Source organism: Camelus dromedarius, chromosome 5 (genome assembly GCF_036321535.1).
Source record: "Camelus dromedarius isolate mCamDro1 chromosome 5, mCamDro1.pat, whole genome shotgun sequence".
Lineage (NCBI taxonomy): Eukaryota > Metazoa > Chordata > Mammalia > Artiodactyla > Camelidae > Camelus > Camelus dromedarius.
Window position 1 is genome coordinate 82,694,360 of NC_087440.1, and position 26,517 is coordinate 82,720,876.

The 26,517-nt window shown below is 52.6% G+C and overlaps 2 protein-coding genes and 1 long non-coding RNA gene across 19 annotated transcripts in view; 2 read left to right on the plus strand and 1 right to left on the minus strand.

The window, feature by feature from the left end:
- DGLUCY (D-glutamate cyclase) overlaps window positions 1-5,762 on the plus strand; it is a 120,163-nt gene extending 114,401 nt beyond the window's left edge. For 7 of the 9 annotated variants that reach the window (XM_031454186.2, XM_064486197.1, XM_010988188.3 and 4 more), the window contains 2 exons: window positions 575-726; window positions 4,585-5,762. In XM_031454186.2, the coding sequence (XP_031310046.2) occupies window positions 575-726; window positions 4,585-4,734 (302 nt within the window). In that variant the 3' untranslated portion in view covers window positions 4,735-5,762. Of the gene's footprint in view, window positions 1-574; window positions 728-4,584 lie in introns of those variants that run through there. The other 2 variants (XM_064486198.1, XM_031454188.2) reach the window with 1 other exon arrangement.
- A 3,486-nt stretch (window positions 5,763-9,248) lies between these two features.
- GPR68 (G protein-coupled receptor 68) overlaps window positions 9,249-26,517 on the minus strand; it is a 28,179-nt gene continuing 10,910 nt past the window's right edge. For 6 of the 8 annotated variants that reach the window (XM_031454191.2, XM_064486202.1, XM_064486200.1 and 3 more), the window contains one exon: window positions 9,249-12,503. In XM_031454191.2, coding sequence (XP_031310051.1) covers window positions 11,290-12,405 — 1,116 coding nt within the window. In that variant the 5' untranslated portion in view covers window positions 12,406-12,503 and the 3' untranslated portion in view covers window positions 9,249-11,289. Of the gene's footprint in view, window positions 12,504-19,443; window positions 19,582-24,459; window positions 24,623-26,517 lie in introns of those variants that run through there. The other 2 variants (XM_064486203.1, XM_031454192.2) reach the window with 2 other exon arrangements.
- Window positions 19,527-26,037, plus strand: LOC135321335 (uncharacterized). 2 transcript variants are annotated; one of them, XR_010381058.1, is made up of 2 exons: window positions 19,527-19,631; window positions 25,775-26,037. It is a non-coding gene; the product is annotated as an uncharacterized LOC135321335 (long non-coding RNA). The 2 variants fall into 2 exon arrangements; XR_010381059.1 differs by lacking the exon at window positions 19,527-19,631 and adding an exon at window positions 25,110-25,339.

A 26,517-nucleotide genomic window follows, 5' to 3' on the forward strand; every position in this document is an offset into this window, starting at 1 on the left:
GCATGAGGATTAATCTAGGCTGATTAGTTTTAAGAAACAGAAGACTCACGAAGTCTTTCTGTTCAGCTCCCCCTTAGCTGCCTAAAGGATTTAGATAAAGGGCTTATTCCCATACTAGCACCTGCCACCAGGGATCCCTGCAAAGAATCTGTGCTAGGTATGCTGGGGACAGCTCGGCAAGACCTAGAGCTCCGAGTCCACTCTCTGTCCCACTGTCTCTGCACGGCTCAGAATACAGTTATGGACCAATCATTTCCTTTCCAGCTCCATGTGAATTGCCATCCTCCCCTTTGAAGTCCCAAACCAGTGCCCCCAACATCCTCTTTTCTTTAGCTGAAGATGGTATTTAAGGTGAGGGCTTCAGCCATTCGGGTGTTTCTCGGTTCTCCTGGATTTCTCCCATATATACATGTTATTAAACTTCTGTTTGATTTTCTCCTGATTTTAATTGGTTTCACGTCAATTTAATTGTCAGACCAGCCAGAAGAACCTAGAAGAATAGAGGAAAATTTCTTTCTCCCAGACAAACTGCATGACCTTTCCAGTTCTATGACAGAATCTTTTTTTGTTCTAGGCGTTTCTAACTGGGGAGGTTATGCCTTGGCCTGTGCGCTGTACATCCTGAACTCATGTGAGGTCCACAGCCGTTACCTGAGGAAGGCAGTTGGGCCCTTCAGAGCACCTGGGGCACAGAGCTGGACTCAGGCTCTCCCATCTGTCGCTAAGGTAACATACTCTAGCAGGCCACTCTCATGGACACAACTTTTTTCTCCAGATGAGGAGTAGACGTGGTATTTCAAGCCATAAGCCAGGGGCCAGCAAGGAATTGGGGACCCACTGGGTGGCTTTTGTGTGGGCTCCTCCAGCTGCAGAGCCAGCTGTGAAGGGCTGTGTGCAGTTCTGGGCATTCCCCATAGACCAGCTGCTGAGATCTGAGTCTGGGCTCTGACTCCGTAGTCTGGGGTCTTCCTGACGTGGCTCAGAAGTTTCTGGATTCCTGGCAATGCCAGGGCACCGTGCGGAAGGGACAGGAAAGGAGGGCTCTGGCAGCTGCAGTGGCATGTTCAGGGAAAATGCTCTGCCCTGATGGGGCCCAGAGGGCCTTCTGTGCTTTCTTTGCACTTCCTGGATCTGAACTGGAAAAAACACTCAGAGGGCTGCCTCACACATGATTCCTGATTCACACAGACACAAAAGACTGAACCCAGCCAAACGAATTCACGCAGCCCCAACCCTTACCCTCTGGGGGTGGAAGTTCTCCTTCCACAGTTCCACCCAGTCTCTCATAAATACATGTGCCATCCTTATAAAAAAAAAAAAAAAGGGAACATCTTTAAAGCAAAAGTAAAAACGTGTTTGTTGAGCCCCGGCTCTGGGCCAACCCTGGGCTTGCTGTGGGAGACAGTGAGGGGTAGGGAACTCGGGATCCACAGGGGAGACAACACCTGAAAGGTGATTTAGGAGCCAGGATGGAAATGCCACACTGCTGTGGAGACACAGCAAACAGGTCCTTAGCTCATTCTGAGAGCTCAAGGAAGGCTGCCTAGAAGAGGTGGCACTGAACTGGGTCTCAGAGGCTGAGTAGGATATAAGGAAGAGGAGAGGAAGTGTGAGAAGGACCTTCCAGGCAGCAGGACACACATAAGCAAAGGCGCAGGGACATGACGCAGTGTGGTGTGCAGGGCATAACTAGGTTCGTCGTACTGGAGTTCTGCAGTCACTCCGCGGGGCCCTGGATGCTGGGCAGAGCTGTGGCCTGAGCTTTGGTGAAGCTGGACTGGTTAGAGGGTGGAGGAATGTCCTTCATCTCTGCTCCATGTGTTGTTTACAAGTAGGGCCTCTATATTCAGGGACAGTTCGTAGGGGATCTGATTGCGACTGTGGCAGGAGTTGTCACCATACTGAGGAGCCCAAGGAAGGTGGCCACCACCATCCAGGGCACACCCTGCCCACTCTGGCCCTTGGCTGTGCCCAGGGGTTTTACTTGAGGGCAAAGCAAATGGCTGGAGAGCATTCCCCACACCTTGTTAGGAGCCAAGAACTGATTGGAGACACCTTATAGAAGGAACTTTGGATAGTGGATGGGTGGATGGACAGCCTGATGGCGGGCGGGCTAGCTGGCTGGCTGGCTGGCTGGGTGGATGAGTGGATAATGGGTGGACGGACGGATGGATGGATGGATGATGCAGAGGCAGCAACATGGTCTCTGACCGCATCCTGGCTCCCACTCTCTCCCAGCCCTTTCATCCCATTCCACTTTTCTTTCTATCTTTGTTTAAACTGAGGTATAACTGACACAGTGAAGTTGTACAGTGGGTGAATTTTTACGTATGTATACACCCGTGCAGCCACCATCAAGATCACGACACAGAAGACTTCCAGCTTCCCAGGAGGCCCCTTTCTCCCACCGCGCTTTGAACAGCAACATCACCTACCCATGAATATCAGCCCCTTATGCTCCAAGCGTGAATTAATAGTGACCACCCCTACACTCAGCCTGGAAGCCCAGAAGTCATCCTGGGGCCTCTTTCCCTAGGCACAGTGAACTAGGCCCCAAGCCCTGCCCACTCTCCTGCTTCAGTCTTCTGTCCCTCCCCTCCTGCCCTTCCTGTCTCAGGCAGCCCCCAGGTACTCTGCCTCCTGCCACTCCCTGGTCAGTTCTCCTCCCCTGCCACCACCACCTCCACTTGGTGGGGCCTCCTGTAAGATGGTGTGGTCATTCCCTGACTCCTGGAAATTTGCAGGCAGTCACTATTGGCCCAGCTGTTCCCTGTGGCTCTTACAGGCTGAGGGCCAGCCGGTTCCTAAGCTGCTGACTGATCTCATGCACCCTGAGGACCCCAAGGGCCCTCGTTGGAACCCAGAAGGATGTGGATGATGGGGCAGGCAGTGTGCTGGGAGGAACTGGTCCTAAGATCCCAGAAGCATTGCCCCATAAAGAAAGGATGTGACCCAATGGAGAAGAGAAATGGGGGAACAGATACCAAACAGAAGTTGGAAAATGCCATTCGGGGCTGGGCAGCCCCTGGGAAGGGCTGCTAGACAAAGAGCTTGCCTGGAAATCCTCCTGGGCCCCCCTCCCGCCTCGTCCCCCAGAGAAGAATGGAAATGCAGGTTCTCAGGCCAGCGGAGAGTAGAGACACATCTTGGGTGACATTTACGAACACTTTCTCCATTGTTTTGAAGTTTTCAGTGAGTGCTCCCCAGACCCCCTGGCTTGGCCCATTCTCACTCTTTCGTCACCTATGGTCTTAGTCATGCCTTGTCCAGAAAGTCTTTTTTGAACCACTTCAATAAATGGAGTTGTGTGTTCCTGCTCTGTGCTCTGATCACCAAGGACTGTGCCTGCCTGATTGCTCATCTAGAATGTGACCCCAGGGACGAGGACTGTGTCACATTCACCACTGTATCCCTGGTTCAGGGCCTGGCACATAGCAGGTGCTCAATAAAACTCCAGTGGGTGAGGGAATGAGTGAGCAAATGCCTGAGCAGGAGGAGGAGAGCCCTCCTCATGTCTTTCCTAACCCTCCTGTCCTAGATTCCTCTGTCCCCCTCCTTTGTAAAGGAGGAGGAGGGTGTGCTTTACTTCTGCCCTTGGGCACCATCTTCTCTCCTGTGACTTTGCCTAAGACTCACCTTCCTCAGGGGGACCTGAGCTATTCAACCAGGGACGGACACATTAGTGGCTTAGACAGTTGGTTCTTTGGGAACTTCTTTTTAGAGGGAGATAGAAGGAGGCAACTCAAATCACTTAAAATAAAAATCAAGTCAGTTTAAGGAAGATAGCACTGGGCTAAAGACCTGGGAACCCAGCCCTGCCAGTAATAATCCAGCTGATTTCATGAGCACCTATTGTGTGCCCAGCACCATGCTAGGTGCTTTATTTGCATTATCTCATTTAGTCCTCACATCAGTTCTCTAAGGAAGCATTGTTATTATCACCAACCGCCCCATTATACAGATGAGGACACTGAGGCACAGAGAGCTTAAAATACCCAGCAGAGATCCAAGTCCGATCTGACTGATCCCAAACCATTCTGCCTGCTGGGCCCAGGTTGGGGCTGCATTTTCTGTAGCCCTGCTCCCTCCAGATGCTCCCACAACCATGCTGGGGGAGATCTAGACTGTAACTGCAGCAGGACGTGGCCCATCCCCACCGGAGGCTAACAGTGGGGTCTCAGGAGGAACTGGGGCGTCCGTGGCACAAAGGCAGATAACGCAGAGCTGGGCAAGGTTAGGTTGGCCGGAAGTAGCCACGCAGCACCTGCAGAAGTGAAGCTTTAGTGTTTGTTAGGAAAATGCAGTTTTCCATAAAAAGGCTACTATTCAGTTACATGAAGAAATAGCCCAAACTGTTCAAAGTGACAGCTTCTAGGGAGTGGATCTGGGGGCTGATGAGGGATGTAGGATGCTGCTATTTTTCATTATGAGTTTCCCAGTGGCATTAGTATTTTTAACCAAAGTCTTATTTTTAAAAAAGAGACTATGTCAAGTCGAACACTCTTTTTCCAGTTAGAAATGTATGTATTTCTTTCTTTTTCCTCCCCCTCTGCTACTTCTATCTCTGCCCCCATTTTTCCCCAGGAAGAAAAAATGTTGAGCATCCTGGTGCGGCACAGAGTCCGGAGTGGAGTCTCAGGCCTCGTGGGCATGGAGGTGGACGGGCTGCGCTTCCACGACACTCACGCCCAGATGATCCAGAAGCTGGTGGACGTCACCACGGTGCACGGGTGACCATGCTCATTAGAGGCATGGGGGGTATGGACCAGATGGTCACGCCTGGATCTAGGGAGGAGGGCCCCAAGGGCCCCAGCTTCCTTCCACAATAGCCTTGCAAATAAACCCTGGCTTCACACTGGCCTGGGAAACTTCATGCCCACCTCCTGGGAGGGCGGTGCAGGTGATGTGAACCAAGGAAAACACTTCTCTGGGGGTTCCAATTTCTGCTATTGTTCCTAAGTGTGGAAGAGGCATTGGTTTCAACCCTCCTCACCAGGGCTTCTTCAGATCACCCATGGAGTCTGCTCTGAGAGTCTTCTGACCGATCACTAATGGGGACACCAGTGAGCAGTGAACTGCCAGGCAGACATGAGGGGGCCCTGAATAATCCCCCAGGCTCATTAAGAAGCAGCAAAATATACAACTGTGTAGTGTATATAATGAAGCTCTGGGGCATCACTCAAGGTTTACTCATCACCACCACCGACAAAATATTTATACCTTTGAAAATCTCTTTTTCAAACAGCATTTTGTTTATTTAGGCAAAAGATGCCTAGAAGCTTATGTTTATCACCATCTCCTCCCTCTGCCCCTCCCCATCTGCTCACCCCAACTCCGAAGCCAGATTCTGCCCTTCTTGCATAGGAGGGCGGCCACACTCCTGGCGCCCGGGGGTGGGTCAGGACCATCCAGGGCTTAGATCACTCACAGAGTCCTCCTAGACAGTCATCAGCTTACTCTGTCTCCTTCACTACCTCCCACTGCACGTTCCCCAACTAAATCCAAGGCGTAGTCACTGACCACATCCCATGACACTCACTACTGAACCAGTAGTGTATCTTGTGCCGAGTGATGGCTGGCTCATCCAGATGGAGTAGTCCTACTTCCCAGCTGCGGCCCCAAACATTTATTGTGTCTATTTTATTTTATTTCCTTAAACATGTCTAGTTTGCTTCCTTTTGGGGCATTAGCTCTAAAGCATGGAACACATGCTGTAGAAATTAAATTGTACACTCAACAATAAAACCTAAGTGTTTAGTTAAGTGATTTGAGGTTAACTTCCAGCACTCCCTACACAGGGCATGGTGAAGCCCCCAGCCAGTAGCTGGGGTGCGGGCTGTCGTGACGTCCCTTTGTCATTCTGGTGGGGAGTCCCCACTGCAGGTCTGTGCTCCGGCTTGGTGAGGCATCAGCGCTCATGTGGCCTCTGTAACATGCTCACAGTCCCTCTCCATCTGTGACTTCTCACAGCTCAGTGACCTGCCTCAGCTCTAAGCCTCACTGGCCAAGTATCCTCCAATTATAATTTGTGCCCCTGACTTGGGACTGCAGAGCTGCACGTAATGGGGGCCTCTGAGAGTGCACCTGACATTGTTGAAATCTTGATGGCTGGAAGAGAGGAAACCATATCTGCTAAGGCTGCCAGCCCTCTTCTGACTCATATTTGGGGGGAATACACTAATGGGCCTCTGGTTTTGCAGTCGTAATAGCAGAAGTCTATCCCGGCATGGGGAAGTTTGTGGCATGACTGTGTAATAGGTTAGCTTCCCTGTGGGCAGAAGTTTACAGGGAGATGATTAAGTTGTTTGGGAAAGAGGCTAAGACCTGGGTGGAGCCCAGAGAAAGCTGACAGTAGGGGTCCTAGTTCTCGAGTGAGGCATCCAAAGTACCCCCTGCAGGGAGAGACAGGCTGTGGCCCTGCAGCAGGGGCTGAGGTCCAAGGAAGGGCCAGGAGAAGGCTCCTTGGCAGGGTCCAGCCCAGAGACCACAGGAGCTCTGAGTTCCAGGATGCAGTTTTATGCTTTTCTGTTCCATAATATGATTCCTGCTCAGGCCTTTAGTTAAGTTTTGCTTGAGTTCATCCTAGTCTTGGCTGCACTTTGGGGAAGGGCTCGTGTCCACATCTGAGGTGCCATGGTGAGCATGGCTGCCACCTGGAGAAGCTTACAGGGGATAAGAGGTGACCTACAGGAATGGTGGGGAGGCCCAGGGAGAGAGATGGGCTGGAGCGTCCACCAGGATGGATTCTTAGGGTGTGTGAGCATCCCTGGCATTTCCACGAATATTGTTGGGGGGACGGTCCTGGTAAGCAGTACCTGGGATGCTCTGTGGGTGTTCAAGGGCAGGCTGGAGACCTTGGGCAGCCTGAGGTGCACATGTCCCATGGACCCTGCAGGTGGGCCTGGAAGGTAAATGAACCAGGAAGGAGGTCAGGGCTCCTTAGTCCCCTGGCTGTCCTCTGGCCACGTGCTGCCCCATTGCTTACCTGGGCAGGGCATTCCTCTGGGGTCATTTTCTGCCTCTCATTGCATAGGCCCTACTGACCACCAGCCCCACCTTAGTCCATCCCACTTTCTGCCCATTCCATGGGGGTTCCACTGGCTCCACAATGACGTCTAACTCTCAGATTCAAAAGACCACTGCTCTAGGCAGGATGGAGAAGATGTGACTTAACAGCATTTCACATCAACTCAGTAGATGTCAGTGATGTGATGTGCTTGCCAGAAAGGCCATGGCATCAGTAGAAGCACAGTGTGGTAAATGGTCCTTCTGTCCCCAGTGCAGCTCATAGTTTGCTTCCAATCCAAGCATCATCTTTGAAGAGGTGAGTGTTGTTCAGATGGGGTACAGGAAGGTGAGTGCTTAAAGCCTGTTATGTGGAGGTGGCTTGAAGAGCTGTCTGTCAGAGTCTGCCAGACCCTCACCAATTCCGCTTCCTCTTCCTGCATACAAAGGAAAACTACATTTCCCAGCCTCCCTTGCAGTCACACTGGGGCCGTGTGACTGGGATCTGGCCAATAGAGTGTGAGTAGCAGGAATACCAACTACTTCCAGACTTCGCGGTAACCTCTCTGTGAGGATCTTTTTATGCTCCTTCTCCTACCTGTATGGATGGAAGGGGAAGACCCCAAGATAATGGAAGCTCTTGATGGACGAATCCTGAATCACTGCCATCGCTTGGGAAAAAGACTTGCCAGAAAGTAGTCACTCATGAACAGGACGTAAATTTTATTGTTTTAAGGCAGTGTGATTTGGGGGGTGGTACATTTGTCACTGCATTATAATCTAGCCTTGCCTAATACAAGCTTTGGAGATTTAACACTGAGAAGCAGGCTATGAGAGTTGTCTTCAAATACCAGTACCTAAAGGGTCGTGTGGCTTCAGGGGTCAGAACTAAGCCCACTTTGGCTCATTAGGAGTTAAGGGTTTTTGCCCAACTTTGGAATGACTCATCTTAGGTAGGAGTGACTTGGTGTTACTGGTGGTTTTTGCAGAGAAACTGGGGGAAATCTGAGGGGAGGGGAGCATCCAGAGGATAATTCATAGAGAGGGAATTGGGTATCACAACCTGTACAGTGCATTTCAACACCAATACCTAATGTCTCATCTACCAATATCTTCCTGACGGTTGTTGAATTAAAGCAAATGGAACTGAAATCCCACCATTTCTCCCAGAGTACTGGGCATTACTGTGAGCCTAGGGTTATTACCATCAAACGCCATCACCTTGTCAGATGAATTCCCGGAGGCTGCAGGAGTACTAGCTCCAAGAAGCACATTCTTCAGAAAAGCCCTGAGCCAAGGAGAGTCAGATTCTGGCTCTCTCTTGGTAGTAGAGCCAGAGGAAAGCAGCAGATGGGGATGGATTCTGTGCTGAAATTTCTCCCACACTTGTCAAGCCAACCCACGGACCAGTGTGTGTAAACAGGAAGATGAGCCTTTATCTGGCTAAGCAACACTGGTGAATAAGAAAGGAATCTAATGGCTTTTGCCACCTTCAGTCCAAACCAGATGGATCTCTTCTTCCACCCATTCTCTCAGGAGAGAAAGGAGTCTTAATCCCCAATAATGCCTTACTTAGTCTGTTTGGAAGAAGGATAAATTCTTCCGGAACACTCCAGGACTCCTGGACTCTGACCCAGGGAGGGATTAAGTGACTAAAACCAAATTTACATTTTAACATGATGCAGTTAATCCTTAGTGATAAACATGGAGCCTGCCACTGTCAAGAAGAAGCTCCAGCCTAGGAAGGCTGATCACCAAAGGTGGGGCTCCCTAAACAAAACCCCAGCAGTGAGGAGAGCCCCCAAGAGGGGGGTGCAGTGAGAAGGGGATGGTCTGATCAAGCTCCCCCTCACTGTGAGGAGCAGTTGCTTAGTGGGTTGACGGAGTTCTGTGTCCAAGGACAGGAAATGATATTCTCTAAACCTCAGGACTGAGCTGTCCTCAGAAGGGAAGTGGCCAAGTTAAATCCCAGAGTGGATCAGCAACACCGTGCTATAGAGCTTAAGACACTCCATGAATCTCAAGAAGAAGGAGAGAAGACCCTACTTCACCTGAAGGCTCCATCCTTCTTGGTCACTGGTGGGTAATCGAGGACAAATCCTCTAATTGCGCTGTTAGAGTTTTCTCTGAGAAAGTCAATCACTGAATGTCCCTGACTCTGTTGGATATTTCACGGGCTCTCTAGATCCCCCTGGTGTTAGAAGACCCTCCTTCCCCATAAGAACTGCAGCACACTCCACCTGTGGCTGGTTACTTTGCTTTATTTGTGACTCAAGTTTGCTACATAAATCCATTGCACGATCCAACACATGTATACTTGGCATAAAAGAGAGGACAGTACAAAAATACAACTCTTGATAGTGAATGGAACCATCCTCAGCTCATCCCAGTTTATCCCAGTGGGAATGTTTAAGATCAAAATGAGGCAGCATGGAGGGCTCAACCAGTGCTGCTGCCCCAGTAAGATCCTGGGTTGGGGCTGGGTAGGCTTTTCTTGGCCATATGGCCATCTCAGCCACCTTCAGACCTGGTCCCTTCCTCCTCCAAGGAGGGGAAGAGAACCTCCCCAGGTTATGGGAGACCTTTCAGAAGTAGCTGGTGCAGCAGCTGCCCATTCAAAGCCAAGTGCAGCCCTGAGGCCTCCCTTCCTTAGGGCCCTCCACCCTGGGCCGTCAGCCTCTGGGCACCCCTGACGGGAGGGTTCAGAAACTCAGAATAAGTTTGCTTCTGGGAGAGGGGAGGGGAGGGAGGGAGAGTGATTGAAGAAGGTGCTCTCCCCAGTTCTCCCTTTAGCAGATTCCAGAAATGTTCTACTGATGCCAGCTTCTATCTTCCTATCCCTGGTCCCTCCCCAGGGTTGAGCCCACCTAGCCCGTTGGCTGTGAGAGCTCAAATCCCAGGCCTTGAGGGAAGTCAGAGCTGGCTCCAGCCCACCGATTAGGAAATCTAAAGGGCTAGCATTTCTGTAAAGGTGGGCAGGTCCCTGGAGCAGCAAGAAGCTCTTCTGGTCCTTGGTATGTTTACCAGGGCAGGGGCTTAACATGATTGGACATGAAGTTGCAGGAGAGATGGACCCTGTACCCAGCCTTGCAGGACAGAACAAGAGACAGTGGTCAGTACCCTGGGCTGCATGTGGCCCACAGGCCCACCGTCACTCTCTAGGTGGGTGAGGTGGGACATCCAGCAGAGGAGCAGTGCTGGAGGACAAAGGAGGCACAGCAAGCCCAGGGCGCTCCTCTCCTTGTCACAGAAGCTATTTAAACCACAGTGGAGCTTCACCCCAGGCCTTTAGGCTGCGAGATGCCAGAGAACGCATCTCTGTTTTGTTCTGTTCTCAGAACTTAGAGAAAATGTCATGCTCCTTTCTGAGACTGCTAGGCACTCTGCAGTGTGTGTGGCAGGGGACACCACCAGCAGTCACATAACCCTAGCCTCAGTGTCTTGGTGCATAGCTATCACGGTGACCTTGGCATTTGAACCATGTACACACGCACACACATACACACACACACACAGTCTCAGGTTTCTGAGTGTGGTGCTTCTGGCCAGATAGGAACAGAAAGTGAGTTAGGAGGAATCTGTGTTGGACACACTGCTTGAGGCCTCTATCCTGACTCTTGAACTTCAGTGCTTCGGAACCACAGACATCATGCCCCACAGAGCCCCAGGGAGCCCTATGAGGCTTCTGTCAGCCATGAATCTGCTCACCTCTCCCTGTGACACTGTGACTGGGCTGGATCTGGGGTCTCCCCTACATACACTCTCAGTGCCCCAGACTCCTCCCCACCTTCCTTCTCCCCATCCAGCCTCCTAGCCCCACTCATCTTCCTCCCTACGTCTTTGTGGATTGGGGCTCAAGCGTTAAGGATGACAATACACCTTCGTGGGTCACCTCCTCAGGTAACACCAGTGCAACTGGACAGGTGTTACCTGTTACGACAGCACTGGAAGGCCCTGGCAGGCGTGCACCCAGGTACCCACCCTCGTCTCCCAGCACCCCCTCACTCCATGTCCTCACACTCTGTGCCCCCCAACCCCAGCTTCTCTTTGGAAACCTTCTGGAGGTGACCAGGTGACCAGGTCTTCCTCCCCCCAGCAGCCCAGCTAGCAGCAGCAGCCCCATAGGACTCAGCCCTACAGCCGCCTCCCTGGAACCAGAGAGGTCTGGCTGCAGCCCAGGCCCGTCGTCCCCTCCAGCAGAAAGAGGCACCTGTACTTAGCCAGGCTGGCGGCAGGTGTCAAGCCAGCCGAGGCCTCGCCCCACCCTGCACGTGGGTGACCTGGCTAAGCCAGCCCGCCCACGGGGCACCCTCTTGCTCCGGACGGGTGCGGGTTCTGGAAGGCCGGGTGGAGCTTCGCCAGCAGCTCGGGCTCCTCGCTCTTCCCGGAGGCCTCGGGGGCGCCCAGCGGGTAGGCCTCCCGGGCGCGGCCGGTCCGGGCGCAGGTGAGGAAGGCCAGGCAGGCCCCGCGGAGGCGGGCCAAGTCCCGGTGCGTGGTCTCGCTGACGAAGCAGTAGAGCACGGGGTCGGCCACGCAGTTGAAGCTGGTGAGGAGGAGGGAGAAGTGGTAGGCGTTGAAGACGCCCTTGGCGAAGTCGCAGCTGGACTCCCAGAGGCTGCGCACGAGCAGCAGCACGTGGTAGGGCAGGAAGCAGGCCAGGAAGATGACCACGGTGCTGAGCACCAGCCGCTGGATCTGGTCCTTGCGGCTCTTCTGGGTGCCGTGGCTGCGGCGCACGGCCCGCAGGATGCCCCGGTAGGAGGCCAGCAGCAGGCAGAGGGGGAAGAGGAAGCCCACCAGGAAGCGGTAGTAGTTGATGCCACGCTGCCGCGGCTCCAGCGGGTAGTGCTCGAAGCAGACGCGGTGCTGGTCCTCGTCCTCCACCACCTCCTTGTGCATGAGGAAGTAGATGCTGGTCAGCAGCTCCTTGACCCAGATGACCACGCTCACGGCCACGGCGGCCTTCAGGGTGCGGAACTGGTGGAAGCGGAAGGGGTGGGCCACGGCCAGGTAGCGGTCGATGGAGATGCAGCAGAGGAAGCCCACGCTGATGTAGATGTTCTCGTACAGGAGGATGCCGCACACCTGGCAGGACAGGTCGCCGTGGGACCAGTGGTCGTGCTGCAGCACATACTGCAGCCAGAAGGGGAGCGAACAGATGTAGAAGAGGTCGGCCACCGTCAGGTTGCACAGGTACACACCCAGCTCATTCCGAGCCTTGATCTGCAGGTAGCCAAAGTAGAGGGACAGGCAGTTGGCCGGGAAGCCCACCACCAGCACGGTGACATAGACCACCGGGGCCAGCGTCTGGTGGATGGTGTGGTCAATGGCACAGCTCAGCGAGGCGTTGTCTGCACTGATGTTCCCCATCTTTGGGCCTGAAGGGGCCTCACCCCTCATGGGCTCAGGAGTAAGCCAGTCTCTCTACCAACATCTTGTTTCTAGGATGTAGTTCCAGCTGTATCAAAGGCTAGGCCTCATTGGCGATGGGTAAAGCCCTGAAAGTCAAAGGTGGAAAGGCATAGGATAATAGGAGCTAACATTTATAAGCACCTACTGTGTGTCAGGCACTGTTCTAAGTGCCTCACTTAGTTTAGAAGGTGATCCAACCAGCCAACTCCAACTCAACTAGAGTATGTGACTGGATCACACACCAAGACACTGAAACGTGATTTATGTCTCCCCAGCCCCCTTCTCTGGCTTCCTGTCCCTGATTTCTTCTTCAGGTCCCTCGGTGCAGCAAGCAAGGCCTAGAGCTCTTGTGAACGTGCTCCCATCCCGAGCCAGCTCTCCCAGGGAAGCTCAAAGTAAAGATCAGCCCCAACCCACAAGCAACAGTGACGGCCCCAGCTACCCTCTTCTACAGCAATAAGCACCATTCACATTTTTGTACTTGCTCCCAGGAAGGTACCAGGTCGGTCAACAGTGAGCCCACAGCCCCTCCTGGGGTCCTCTCCAGGCAGCATGGTAGAGGCCCAACCTCATCTAAATCCTGCTACCTCTCCTCCTTGGAACTGGGGACACAGCACAGGGGACATCACAGGACGAAGCCCTGAAAGATGTGCGCACCAGGCCACGGTCAGTTGTTTACAGGCTGTACAAGTCATTTACCCTTTCTTAGCCTCAGTTTCCTCAACTATAAAATGGGGATAAAAACACCTGCTCTCAGGGTCAGTATCAGGGTCACATAAAATGATAGATGTCAAAATGCCTGGCAGTGTTTTATTGGAGGCAAAGAAGCAAAGTCATAGATGGTATTACATTAGTGAAAAGTTCACCTTGTCAGGAATTTAACAAAGAAAATGCTGTTGCTATATACAAAAATACATTTGAACAAGACAGAATAAAATATTTTGTTGTAAGCCTGCTTTAGAAATTAATATATCAAAAGGAAAGGCCTGAGCTGCTCTGTTGATTTAATACTTCTGGCTCAGATGAAAAAACCTTACTGTGTCTAAATCAACCTTTTTTTTTTTTTTCATAATCATCTTCCCAAGGAGCCTTTTTAGCCATTTTTTCCCTAACCACCCCTCCCCAGTGAACGTGAATACCCCAGCTGTACTGCGTGTCTGTTCATGTGTCATTGTCTTTTGGAGGGTGACAAATCATTGTAATATCTAAGATTTTTTTCACCCCGCCCCCCTTGAAAATGCAGTCTGTGAGGTTGCAAATTCCAAATGAATGGGGTCTGAATTAAGTTGTTTTGCAGTATCAGCAGATCAACCTTGCCCTTTGCTGTCTTTTCCTAGACAAGCTGGGACTCACGGACCAGAAGGGAAGCCCCTCCCACTACTGACGGACCACGTCTCACCACCTGCTGACCAGGGCCCCTCCCTCCGAGGCCTCCATCCTGCTGGCCCCTGGCTGGCCCTGCGGCCCCCAGAGCCAGCGGTCAGCCTGGAAGCTGGCACTGTGAGCTGGGCAGGGGCTCAGAGACATCCAGCCCAGCAGTTCCACTCCTGGGGTTCATGGATGATAAACTTGAGGGCTTCCCCTAAAATCACACGCTCAATCTTGTAAATATTTAAGTATATGCATCTTTCACGGAAAAGGGTCCTGTGGCTTCCATAAGATGGGACTGGCCCATAGCTGTCACCTCTCACCAGGACTCCCTGTGTCTCTGTAGCCAAGCCCTCCCCGACCCCAGTGCTCCCACTCATGCCCCGATCTTTATCTGAAGGGCAGCCACAGCATTCTTTCTAAAATGCAAACCACATCCTCCTCTTCCTTGCTTAAAACCCACTGAGACGGTTTCACAGTGGGTTATCACGCAGTCATACCAAACTCCTTATGGGACCTACAAGGACTGGCATGATCCTGTCCCAGCTCCCCCTACCTTGCCCGCCACCACCACACTCTTAGCCTCACCGGCCAGCTTTCTGTGCCTCAGTCACCCGGCCTCACTCCTGCCTCTCCTGGAGTGCCACTCCTCCCCTCCCCCACCCCCACCTCCATCCCAGGGCTGGCTCCTTTGCTGCCAGACCTCAGCTTAAACATCACCCCCTCGCGAGTCCCTCCCTGGCCACCCGACTAAAGCAGCCCCCTCCCCTGTCACCATCACACCTTCCTATTTGCATGCTCCCCAGAGCACCCATCGGTATGAGATTTTTCTTGTTTATTTACTTGTCTGGTTGTTGATGAATCTGTCTCCTCCATGAGGATGTAAATTCCAGGAGGGCCTCATGCACCTTGAACAGTGCCTGGCACATCATACAGGCACTCCTGAGTCCAATGGAATGAATACGTGAATGCTACCTCCCCACCATCCATCCCCAGAACTTTTCAGCTTCCTCAACTGAAAATCCGTCCTCCTTAAACACTAACTCCCCATTCTCCCTCCCCTCAGCTGCTGGCAACCACCAGACTACTTTCTGTCTCTATGAATTTGACTGTTCTTGGTCCCTCATCTAAGTGGAATCATACAGTATTTGTCTTTTTGTGACTGGTTTAGTTCACTTAGCAAAATGTCTTCAAGGTTCATCCATGTTATAGCACACATCAGAATTTCCTTCCCTTTTAAAGGCTGAATAATATTCCATTATATGTATATACTGCATTTTATTTTTTTGCATTCATTTGTCTTTGGACATTTGGGTTGTTTCTACCTTTTGGCTGTTGTGACTAATGCTGCTCTGAACATGGGTGTACAAACAGCAGTTTGAGTCCCTGCTTTCAGTCCTTTTGTGTATTTCCCCAGGAGTGGAGTTGCTGGATCATATGGTAGTTCTATTTTTAATTTTTTGAGGAACCACCATTCTGTTTTCCACAGTGACTGCACCATTTTACATTCCCACCAACAGCGTACAAGGGTGTTTTCTTGTTTTTTGCTTTTTGTGTTTTTGGGCTTTTTGCTTATATGTTTTGATAGTGAGAAGAAGGGGAAGAGGGGCAGCTGAGGCCTGTGACCCCTAAACTCTGCCCACAGCCTGGGGAGTCAAAATTTGGCCTCACTCGCCCTCCTCTTGCCAGCTCCCCTGTCCCTGAGTCCCAGACCCACACCTGTAGGTCCAAGTGGTTCCCCTGACTCCCACAGCAGCACAGGTCCCCGAACGGTCCCCAGGGGCCCACCCAGGAGGTCTGTGTGTCTGAATTTACCTCAGGTTCTCCACAATCCACATAAACTCAGCCTCAGGAAGATAAAAATTCATTCATAAGCACAGGCCCCCCCCCCCAGACACCCACAAAAACAGGCAAAGGAAACCAAAGTGAAAACAGTCCTGTCAGGTCTTAGGAATTCGTTGGGAGTCACCTGGCCGAAGGCTATTGTTTGCTAGTGTGTGGGGCGGCCTGGGGCAGCGGTTTGTCCGGGCCTCTTTCCTAGGCCAGCTGTAAGCAAATTCTGGCAGCCAAAGTCAGAAATGCTCAGGTCTGCCGAGCAAAGAAGAAACATACACAATGTTTAGATTAAAGTACCTCCTATGTTCACTTTGGAGCAAAAAAGAGGGCTTGGGAATTCTAGAGCAGTGATTCTCAAACTAAGGTGCATCGAAGTCACCAGGAGGATTTGTTAAAACAGATTCCAGAGCCCCACCTCCTGCGTTTCTGACTCAGTGGGTCTGGGGTGGTGCTCACGAATTTGCAGCCATTTGCCAGGTGAGGCTGGTGCCGCTGGGCCCGTGGACCACACTTTGAGTAGCAGAGCATTCTTGGGACTGGAAGGTCTGGGGTTTCACTCCTGATCCAGTGTCCTCTGTGAGTTCCCAGGCTAGGGTGCAGAGGTGGGTGGAAGGGAACTTAGAACCTGGCAGACACCTGGGCAGAACAAGGATGTAGCCCTTGGGAGATCAGCAGCCTGATTCAGGCCCTCAAGACATAGTGAGTGAGTCTGTCAGGGCTCTCACACTTCGAATTTGCAAAATCTTTCACAGTTTACACAGCATCTCACACCTGCCCTCTTGTCTCATCTGCACAGCAGCCCTATTATTTCTCCCATTTTAGGGATGAGGAAACTGAGGCCCAGAGGGATGGAGTGGCTTGTCCAACAGTCCAGTACCTCCTGGTTTCACACCACAGGTATCTGTGAACCACCTGCTCAGGGCACCAGGCTGGACATGGGGACTTAGAGATAAAGAAGAAATGGCTCCTACCCTCAGGGAGCCTCCAACCTTGTAGGAAAGGAATGCCACGTGCACAAACGAGTGCCACTCAGGGCCGTGGGTGGTGGGTGCTGGGGGCATCCCTTCCACTGACATTAAAGCTGGCTTGTCCTTTTGACTCCACACACACTGCACCTCCTCCATGATTTCAACCCCATCAATACTCTGATGAGTCCCCGACATCCTCCCCACCCCCAGGTGGAAGGTTGACAGAAACAGCTTTCTCCCACCACACGGGGCATGCTCGGTAAGGTCCCCTGCTTCCATCTTTTTCTCCACTAGTCTGTTCTTGGAAGTGGCGTCTCCACCTGCCCAGTCACTCATGTTGGATGGCTGGCCTTCAGTTTCTTCCCTCATCTCCATCCACAGCATCCATGTAATTACTCAGTTCAACTCGTAAATATTTCCCACATCCATCTCCTCCTCTTCAGCTCCCTCACCAATGCCCCAGATTGGTTTGGTCAAGACTTCCTCCCCCAAATCAGTGCACAGCCTCCGATGGGATTCCCTGTCTCCATCTCACCACCTGTCTCAAAGCCATCCTCCAGAACACAGATCTAAACTAATTACTCCTGCTTCAAACCCTTCAGTGGTTCTCCAGTCATCCATCCGTGTGCCTACCCATCCATCCATCCATCTGTCCACCAATTTATTCATTCATATAGCAAATCCTTATGAGTATCTATTATCTGGAAGGCACTGCACTAGACACTGGTCCCTGGTGTAACTCAAGTTGCTTTTAGTCTCACAGAAGAGGGGAGAAGGGAGGGGAGATGCTCCTAGAGACAGTACAGGACTTCAAGGGAGTTCATAGGAGGTGACCTAACCCAGCCAGAAAAGCCTTCCTGAGCAGCATGTTACTCTAAGATCAGGAGAAGAGGGAAGGGGCAGGGAGAGAGAGAATGGGCACCTGTGGGGGACTGAAAGTAGCTTGGCAAGATGAGCTAGGTGTGAGGAGGGCGTGGCCAGAGGGGAGACAACAAGAAGCTGAAGAATCTGCCAACTGATTAGAAGCGGGGTGGGGACAATCAGGGACAAATCTGAGATGCTCCTCAGTGCTTGGTCCTACAAGCTCCCCCAGATTATTTGCTAGATGGATGGATGGGTGAGATGTAGCTGGCTGGGTGGCTGGGTGGCTGGGGAGGTGGATAAATAAGATAAGTAAGTAGAAGGATGAGGGGGCCGAGGGAGAGATGGGTGAGTGAGTGGGCAAGTAGACGGATGAATGGGTGGGTGGATGGGTAGGGGGTTTTGAGGCTGGGTGCTGGGACAATGGAAATATCACTAACAGAAACAGAAAAGTGAGAGGCAGGAATTGCTGTGGCTCCCCTCCAGCCACCTGGCATCTGCTCAAGCTGCCTGGGCTGGTCACAGAGGGTCCTGCTTCTTCACCCCGGCCTTATCACAGCCAGCCCTCCCTTCTGCCACTCCCTGAGGACAGGCACCCCTACATGGAAACTACATCTTGCCAGGAGTGTCCCTTCTCTACCTCCTCTCCACAGGGAGCTTGCTCCTCAAAAATCAAAGGCACAGTGGATGCAAAGTGTTCTGTAAATGAAAACAAGTAGATGGGATGGAAGAATCAAGCCACACTGCATGAGCACCCTCCATGTGCCCAAACCGTTTCTGCACATTCATCCTCTCTCTCAACACCACTCTCATCAGCGCTCATTTGACAGATGAAAAAACTGAGGCTGCTCAAGATTCCACAGTTACAATGTAGGGAGCCAGGCTTTGAATTCAGACTGGCCCACGCTTTCCTTTACAACATCATGATTGTTACCAAGCAGCCACCCACCATCTCCAGGCTCCAGTCCTTCCTCAGAGATGCCACCACAAGGGCCAGCAGGCTTAGTCCTGGGCCAGCCTCCTGCACCTGGAGGATGCTCTGCCAGGTCAACCATTTCCTCAACACTCATCGAGGAACATCTGCTGTGTGCCCAGTGCAGGGATCCCCAAGGTGGCAGCAGTTGGGGTGAAGAATCCAAACACAGAGCTGCTGCATCTGCGTCACTTTATCATCCAGCTGAGAAACCCAGCAACCCAACACCTAAGAGCAAACCTGCAGACAAACGCCTATCAGCATAGAGGCTTCCGAGGACTTTAGCATCCAAGTCCGAGAGCAGTTACGTGCCCGAAAGAAAGGAAGGGCCTCTGACTCCAGCTAGGAGCTGTCTGCATGTTCCAAGCCAGAAGGCGGAGGTGCCCAGCACCGTCATTCAGCTGGCGCATAAACAGTGATCTAATCTGTCGCCCTTTGTTCCGTGTGGCGGCAGGCTGGCACGCGCACAGTTACTCACAGTGCCCCGTGGCTCTGCTCGGGGAGCCCCCAGCACTCAGAGCTGGGAGTTTCCTGTGGGCTCAGCTTCCCTTCCCTTTGGCTGGTCAAACTCCCACATGCTTTCAACAGGGCTGTTTCATTTCCTAAAAGTGCCCTTTTCAGAGGCTGCTGATGTTTCCCTCTGGGGCAGGAGTAGAAATTAGGCAGCATTTTTTCCTCGGTCTCCAGCCTTCCCCTAAATTGCCTCACTCCAGCAACAGCAAGGAAACAGTCTCATTTCTAAAGCCCTCCTAACTGTTTCAAAGTTCAGTCCCATCTGAGCTCACAAAGTCACTGTGAACCCATTTCACAGAACCTGAAGCCCAGAGAGGCTCACCTAGTTGCTTAAATTCACACAGTAAGTTGGGGGGATCTGAATCCAGCATCCAGATCCCCAACTCGCTGCCTTTAAGCTCTTTTGACCACAGTGAGGAATGCACTTGACCCTGTCACCAGCACACGCAGACATCATACACACTCACGGACTCACAGAGAAGCACACCTCCCTGGAGCAATACTTACCCTACTGCTTGCGACGCACTCTGATCATTTCCCCTCTGTTTTGTTTTTCTAAATGCAGGTCGTGAGCTACTAAATTGATTTTCTGACCCACTAATGGGTCAGTCAACATCCCCAGTTTAGAAGCAGCTGGACTGACCCTTGCCTGCTCAGCCTCCAGACCCCAGGAAGGGGACGGTCTCTGCAGCCAGGTGAGGGAGGAGTGGGCAGGGAGCGGCAGCCAGTCGAAGGGGCTCTGGGTCCTCTCCGAGCTCTGCCCTCAAACCTCAAACAGCCGGCTTCCTCCAGCACTCGCTTGCTCACAGAGGCCTGGGGAGCAGACAAGCCGCCCCTGGCCCGCCCGGCAGACCCCCCACGGGGGACCCTGCAGCCAGGACCTGCGCTCCCCCTCCGGCGATTTCCCGCAGACCACGCCTCCCAGCTCGGTCTAGAAAATCCCAGCTGGAGGCTGCCCATTCCTGAGCTGAGACAGAATCATGTGAACTCAGATCTGGTGTCAGGCTGGGTGGCTGTGAGGAACCCGCGCCAGACAAAGGATGAGGGCTGCGGAACCACTCCCTCCACGCACACTGGGCCTGCTTTCCACGCACTCCAGATGCAGGGAGTGACCTTGTGGGAGCACCAAAGCCTAAATTAGGGGCAGGGATCCAGGGACTTGAGGGATGGAAGCAGCAGGAGTGGGGTGCACTGATTCTCCCCATCCAACCACCTTTGAGTACCTACAAGACTCCAGGAGATACAGGATGTTGAACCCCAGAGCCGGGGGTCCTCACTTGAGCCAGACAGGTTGACACTCAGATAACTAGAAGGTACCGGCAAGAACAATGCAACAACAGGCAAGGGCAGGGAAGCTGACATTTCCACTCCCACCCCAGGCTATTACCCCTCAGCCGCTAGCAACCAGCATCCCGTCAGTGGGTCACAACTACATTAGCAAATTCTGGGGAGTTTGTAAAAAATAACATCACTGCCCAGACCCTACTCGAGATGAATGAAATCATACTTTCTAGAGGTGAGGTGCCAGCACCAGAGTTTTTAATAGCTCTCTGGACGATTCCAGAGGGCAGCCAGGTGGAGAAGCACTGATGGGGAGGTGGGTTGGATTCTGTCCTCAGATCCTTACTCCTGGGCTGTGAACAAGGCGAACATCAATGTTTTTAAACAGCAGGGCTCAGAGCGGGGAACAAGCACGGGACGCTGGCCTTGTGGGGTCTTCTGGCTGTTGGGAGCATTTCCTAAACTCCCTCAGCACAGCAGCGCTGACAGGACCCCTGGACATTACGTTACCTAGCCCAGCCTCCTCATTTTACAGACGGGGAAACACAGGCTCAGAGGGGCGAAGGCTCTGGATAGGGTCTCACGGCTAAATGATTGAGCCGTGATTCTCAAAACCGCTGCTGAGCTGTTTCGACTTAACCGCCTCGCTCCAAGGTAGTCTCCTTGGAAGCAGATTGTAGGATATGTTGCTGGAGCCAGAAAGCCAATGTCCACTATGCATGGGGGGTCATGAAGGATGTTTGTTCCCCCTGTTCTGTTGGGTGATTTTTGGTTTCATCTTCTCCAGAGAGCAACTCGCTACAGTCCTGCCTGGTGGCTGTATTGGTAGGGGTACCAGGAAAAATCCCCTCTGTGGGGCCTGGGTCTCCGAGCAAATGCTCCCACCCACGTCAGTTACAGCAGAAGCCCCGCCTTGTCACAGCACAGTTGTGTGCACATAGACACAGAGGCTATTTTTGAGTGTAGGGGTCTGGTGGGCTTTCCCTGATGTCGTATGAAAGGACAGGTGGGTTAGGAGTGCAGGATCGACTTCGTGCTGGATGCCTGGCTACCCCCAGGACACCTGGCCAAAGAGAGAACCCCTGACTCTCTTCATAGGGCAGCCCAGCCTAACAGGACACGCACACACAGGCTGTCTATACCATCAGCACCTCCACCGGCAGGAACACTGAGGGCACCGTGTCCCCCCTTTCCCCGGGGACCCTCCTTTCCCTTCCCATTGGGACTGCAGACAGAGGGTTGAAGCTGCCTTCAGTGTTGCTCAGACCGGCTAGCCCATGTCCTGCGTGAAATGCCCACCCAGGAAGAGAAAAAAGCGCCGGTCCTGTGCTCTACTTTGGTGCTAGGACTTTGTCTTAAGTCTAAAACAGGAAGGAAGGACTAGAAACCATGACACCAAGCACCAAGCGGTGGCCTGAAGGGTCCTAGACACCCCAAAACCTCAGCCCCCAAACCTCTCCCAGTAAACTTACAGCTAAGTAAAAGTAGTGAATTTGTGATTAAAACATAACCTCAAGAGAAACCCCCAGCCCCTATTCAGACTTCTCTCTTTAAGCCCCAAACGGCAGAATGTTGGAGCTGCCATTGATGAGAGGGGGCATTTTAGGGAAAGGTGAGAAGGCCTGAGCCATGTGGGGCGCTGGGGTGTGGTGACCACTAGGGCTGCCTCTGTGGCTCTTTCCATCCCGGAAAGACATAGCAGCCGAAGTTGGGCCAGGCCTGCCACCTGCACTCATCTCTCTCTCTCTCAGCCCCGTGACAATAGTCATGAAGCACTGCAGACCCACTGGGATGGCGGCCAGAGGAGGCTGGGCGGAGCCTGGGCATCCCACCTGTGCCCCCACAAACCTGGAGGCTCTGATGGGCTGGTTGACTTTTCTGAGCTGCTCTGGAGGCTGCTTAGAGGGCAACAGGGCCCTAGACCACAAGGCCTTCAGGTGCCTACTGGCCCCCCAGGGGTCCAGGCAGCCTGGGAGTCATCAGAGGGATGGCTCTGGAGTCTGCTCTGAGCTGGTGGCAGAATGCAAGGCCTCTGGCACATGGCACTAACCCCGAGGTCACAGGATGGAGCAGAAAGCGAGGCTCTGGGTCAGACTGCAGAGTTAAGTCCCTGTGCTGCCACTGTCTGGCTCTGTGACCTTGGGACACTGCATTCCTGGATGACCAGTAGACTTTTGTGAGACTTAGAGACGAGGTCCAGCAAGTGCCTGGCACTTAGTGGGTCCTGGATAAGGGGTAGTGAGGATGCAGTGATGATGAGGGTGGTGGTGGCAGTGGCGACAGCACCACACCCTCAGGCTAGAAGGGCCTGCCCCACCATCTGATTCTCCCTAGAGAGGGGGATGGATGGACAGGCCAACCTGGTAAGACGTTTGTCACAGTGTCCTACCGTGTTCCCCACGGGCCCTCTACTGATTTGGGGCTAGCTGGGGTAAGGCCTTGGAGGTTCTCCAAGGGCTCTGAAAATACAAGAAATGTCTGTCATGAGCCATCTGATGTTGGACTGCAGGGACCTTCACTGACTTGTGCATTGAAGGCTGGCCTTGGCCTCCCCAGGCCTTACACGTCAGCACACACCTATATCAGAGGAGCAATGCAAGGTGCCACTTTGTTGCAAGTTCCAAAGTGGCCGAGTGTGAATTAGGATGGCCTCAAGGACCAAGAGGAGGACCAGCAGCGAACCTCCTAAAGTTCCTGGCCCCCCAGCCTCCCTCGTGGGGTCAGAGAAGAGGAAGGAGTCACTTAAAATCAGGGAGCACAGTCATGGCCATATCGGGAGCATGTGCTTTGCACCAGGCTGAGCACCTTCCAAACATTTCCTGTTTTAACCCCCACATCAACCCTATTTTATAGGCAAGGCAACTGAGGCTCAGAGAGTGCCAGCAACTTGCTCAGCATCACACAGCAGGGAAACTGCATAACTGCCTGCCTCCAAAGACAGGGCTCTTGACTGGTTTCCTGTTGCTGCTGAAACACATTACCACAAACTCAGCAGCTTAAGACAACACATATTTTTCTTTCTTTCTTTCCCCTTCCTTCTTTCCTTCCTTTCTTTTTGGTAGCGATACTGGGGATTGAACCCAGGACTTTGTGCCTGTTGAGCATGTGCTCTGCCACTGAGCTATCACCCAACCCTCTCCTTTTCTTTTTCAGCACACATTTCTTATCTTACAGTCTGGTGGTCAAAAGTGGGTCTTGCTGGGCTAAAATCAGTGTTAGCAGGCCTGCATTTCTTCTGGAGGGTCTAGGGGAAAATCTATTTCCTTGCCTTTTCCAGCTTCTAGAGGTTTCTGGCATTCCTTGACTCGTGGCCCCCCTTCCATCTTCAAAGCCAGCAGTGTGTGTCTCTGACTCTGACCCTCCCGGCTCCTCTTCCACTTTTAAGGGCCCTGTGATCACTCTGGGCTCACTGGAATATCCCAGGACAATCCCCCTATTTGAAGGTCAGCTGATTAGCAACCTTAATTCCAGCTGCTGCCTTAATGTCCCTTTGCCATGTGAGGTAATATTCACAGGTCCCAGGGACTAGGAACTCAGCACCATTGAGGGGCCATTGTTTGGCCACCACAGCTACCATGTTGCACCTGTTTAAAACCCTGCACGGCAGTACTGTCTTTGTGCACACGCATCTCCCAGGACTCTTGTTTAAGTGCAGATTCCAGATCTGCAGGGCTGAGGGTGGTGGGGGGCAGCGAGCTTCTGCACTTCTAACCAGCTCCCAGGCCTATGAGCCCACACCCACCTTCCTCTCTTTTGCAGCCTCATGGTGATCGGTACAATGTTGCCCAAGGGGTGGGCACTTAATAAATGCTTGACACTGAAAGAATGAGGACAGCTGAGGTGGGGGGCTGGGGGGTGGGGAAAGAAGAGAGGAAATAAATAAATAAGTATTTAGAACACCCCCCCCCCCCGCCCCAACTCCTACCCTGGACAAAGCCTAACAGGAGAGAGGAGGAAGCACAATGAAACCAAAGCCATCTGGACCAACCAGTAGAGCCATCAATGATGTGAGGTGAGGGCAAGGCATGTTGCCCTCTGGGCGGGGCTGGGCTTTGAGCTCTACCCTGAGAGTGGGGGATTGGCAGCGTGGGCCCCTCCGCCCCCGGCTGGGAGGCTCTATATGTGGCCTACCCACTTCCCGGCCTCTGTTCCTCCTTCCAAAACTCTTCTCATCAGTCTTCAAGGCCAACCCCCCTCCATTCTCCAAAGCACTGTTTCCCAGGTGAGCCACAGGACACCTACCTCAGTATCCCCTGTTCAATGCAGGTTCCCAGGTCCTGCCTTGGATTCACCGAATCAGAATCACTGAGGGATGGGGGTCCAAGAAGCTGTACTTTGGGCAATTCCCTCAGGTTTTTCTGACACAACTAAAGTCTGAGAACTATTTGCTTTAAGGGCGGCTCAAACGCCACTTCCTCCGCACAGCCCTCCCTGACACCCAGGGGACGAGCATGTCCCTCCCCACCCCATCCCACAGCACCCACTTGAGCTTTCCCTGGGTTCTTTTCAGCCTTTCCTGGCCAACTTGAGACTTCTGAGCGGTGAGGCCTGGGTGCTGGATCACTGTGGCTGGGACCACAGAGACAGAAGTTGGCCAGTGAGTTCTGAATGACAGTTGGGTTCTGGACAAGGGCACGTGGGTGGCTGCTTACGTGCTTTGAGTTACCACTACACGGGAGCACTGTGCTTTCCCTAAGGTGCACTGATGTGCCTCACAGCAACTCTGCGAGGAAAGTACTGTTATCCTGGCCTTACCACTGAAGAGACCAAGGGTCACACGGCTGGCAAGTGGCAGTGCTGGGACTCAAGTCAAGGTCTGAATTAATTGTATTTTAATAATTACCATTGCAGCGCATGGGAATTTGTATGATTATTTGTTAGTGTCTGTCTCCTACTCTGGATGACAAGCTTCACGAGGAAGGAGGAGCTGGGTATGTATTGTACTCTGTTGGAGAGAAGGTGGTTTGGCCCAAAGTGCACAACAAAAATGTGCAGAACATCTGAATGAATAAATGACTCTAAGCTCCTCTTTCTTTCTGCAGCCTTCCTGGAAGGCCAGCGAAAGCCAAAATTGGAGCTGGGAGCTAACAAGCTGGGGGAGGCAGTCAGGCTATGGAATGAGGTAACAGGAAGAGGCTTGGTTATGACTCTGAGGGCATGTGGGTGGGTGGCCATGTGTGAAGGAGAGAGGCTGGTCTCTCTTCAGAGAGTCTGTGGTCTGTCTGAGAACGTCTGAATTGTCTGGGGCATCTTTCCGGCTTGGAGCCCAGCGCAAAAACCACAGGCCCCATGGTTACCATGGCAACACCCTGGGCCTGCCACCCCCGTCGGCCTCCTGCCTCCAGCCCTGGAGTGCTCCAGTCCATCAATTAATAACCTAATAATGTCTGACAACAATCACTCCAAACACCCAGGCGGATTTCCTCTTGAGAAACCGATTTCTCCGGGGAGTGAGAGCTACAGAGATGCTCATTACACTCAGTCTGGGCCACATGCTAAAATCTAGTTTTCTGAATTCAAATTACTCTCTCTCTTGCTTCCCCTTTTTGTTTTAAAGGCACGGGGCTGGCAGAGCTGGTGACAGAAGCCTCAGAAGTTCCAGGGAAAGAGACACTAGAGAAGCCACCACGTAGCTCACCTGCTCCCTCAGCCCTGAATCAGGACCAAGAAAACTGACCCTGACCAAACAGGCTCTGCGATAAGGCCCCAGTCACGGACATTTGTATCAATGCTGCTCTTCTCCTAGGAGAAACCCGACATCCTCAGCAAAGAGTAATTAATTTGTCACCATGGCACCCAGAAAAAAAAAAAAAGCAAAAAGGAAGACTTGCAATTTGTGGTAGATTCAAGATGGCTGGAAATTGATACTCTTCTCGTGGAGAATTGGGGTGTAAGTCCCCTTCCTTTGAATCCAGGTGGGCTCTGTGACTACTGGACCAACAAGATAACATGGAAGCCACATTGCGCCAGCTTCTGAGTCCAGGTCTAAAGAGATGGCAGCTCCCACCTCCTGTTTCTTGAGATAGTTGCTCCTGAAACCTAGGTGCCCCGCTGTGAGGAAGCCCAAGTAGCCTCTTCCGGAGGCCCTGCTGAGAGTACCCGAGGCCCTGGGTGGCAGCCCCAGCTGACAGCCAGGATCACCTGGCTTGCCACATGTGCGTGATCTTGGAAGAAGACCCTCCAGCTCCAGCTGGGCCATCCCAGCTGAGGCTGCAAGGAGCAGAGATAAGCTGCCCCCACCAAGCCCTGTCCAAATTGCAGCTTTGTGAGCAAAATGATGAGGACTGTTACTTTAAGCCA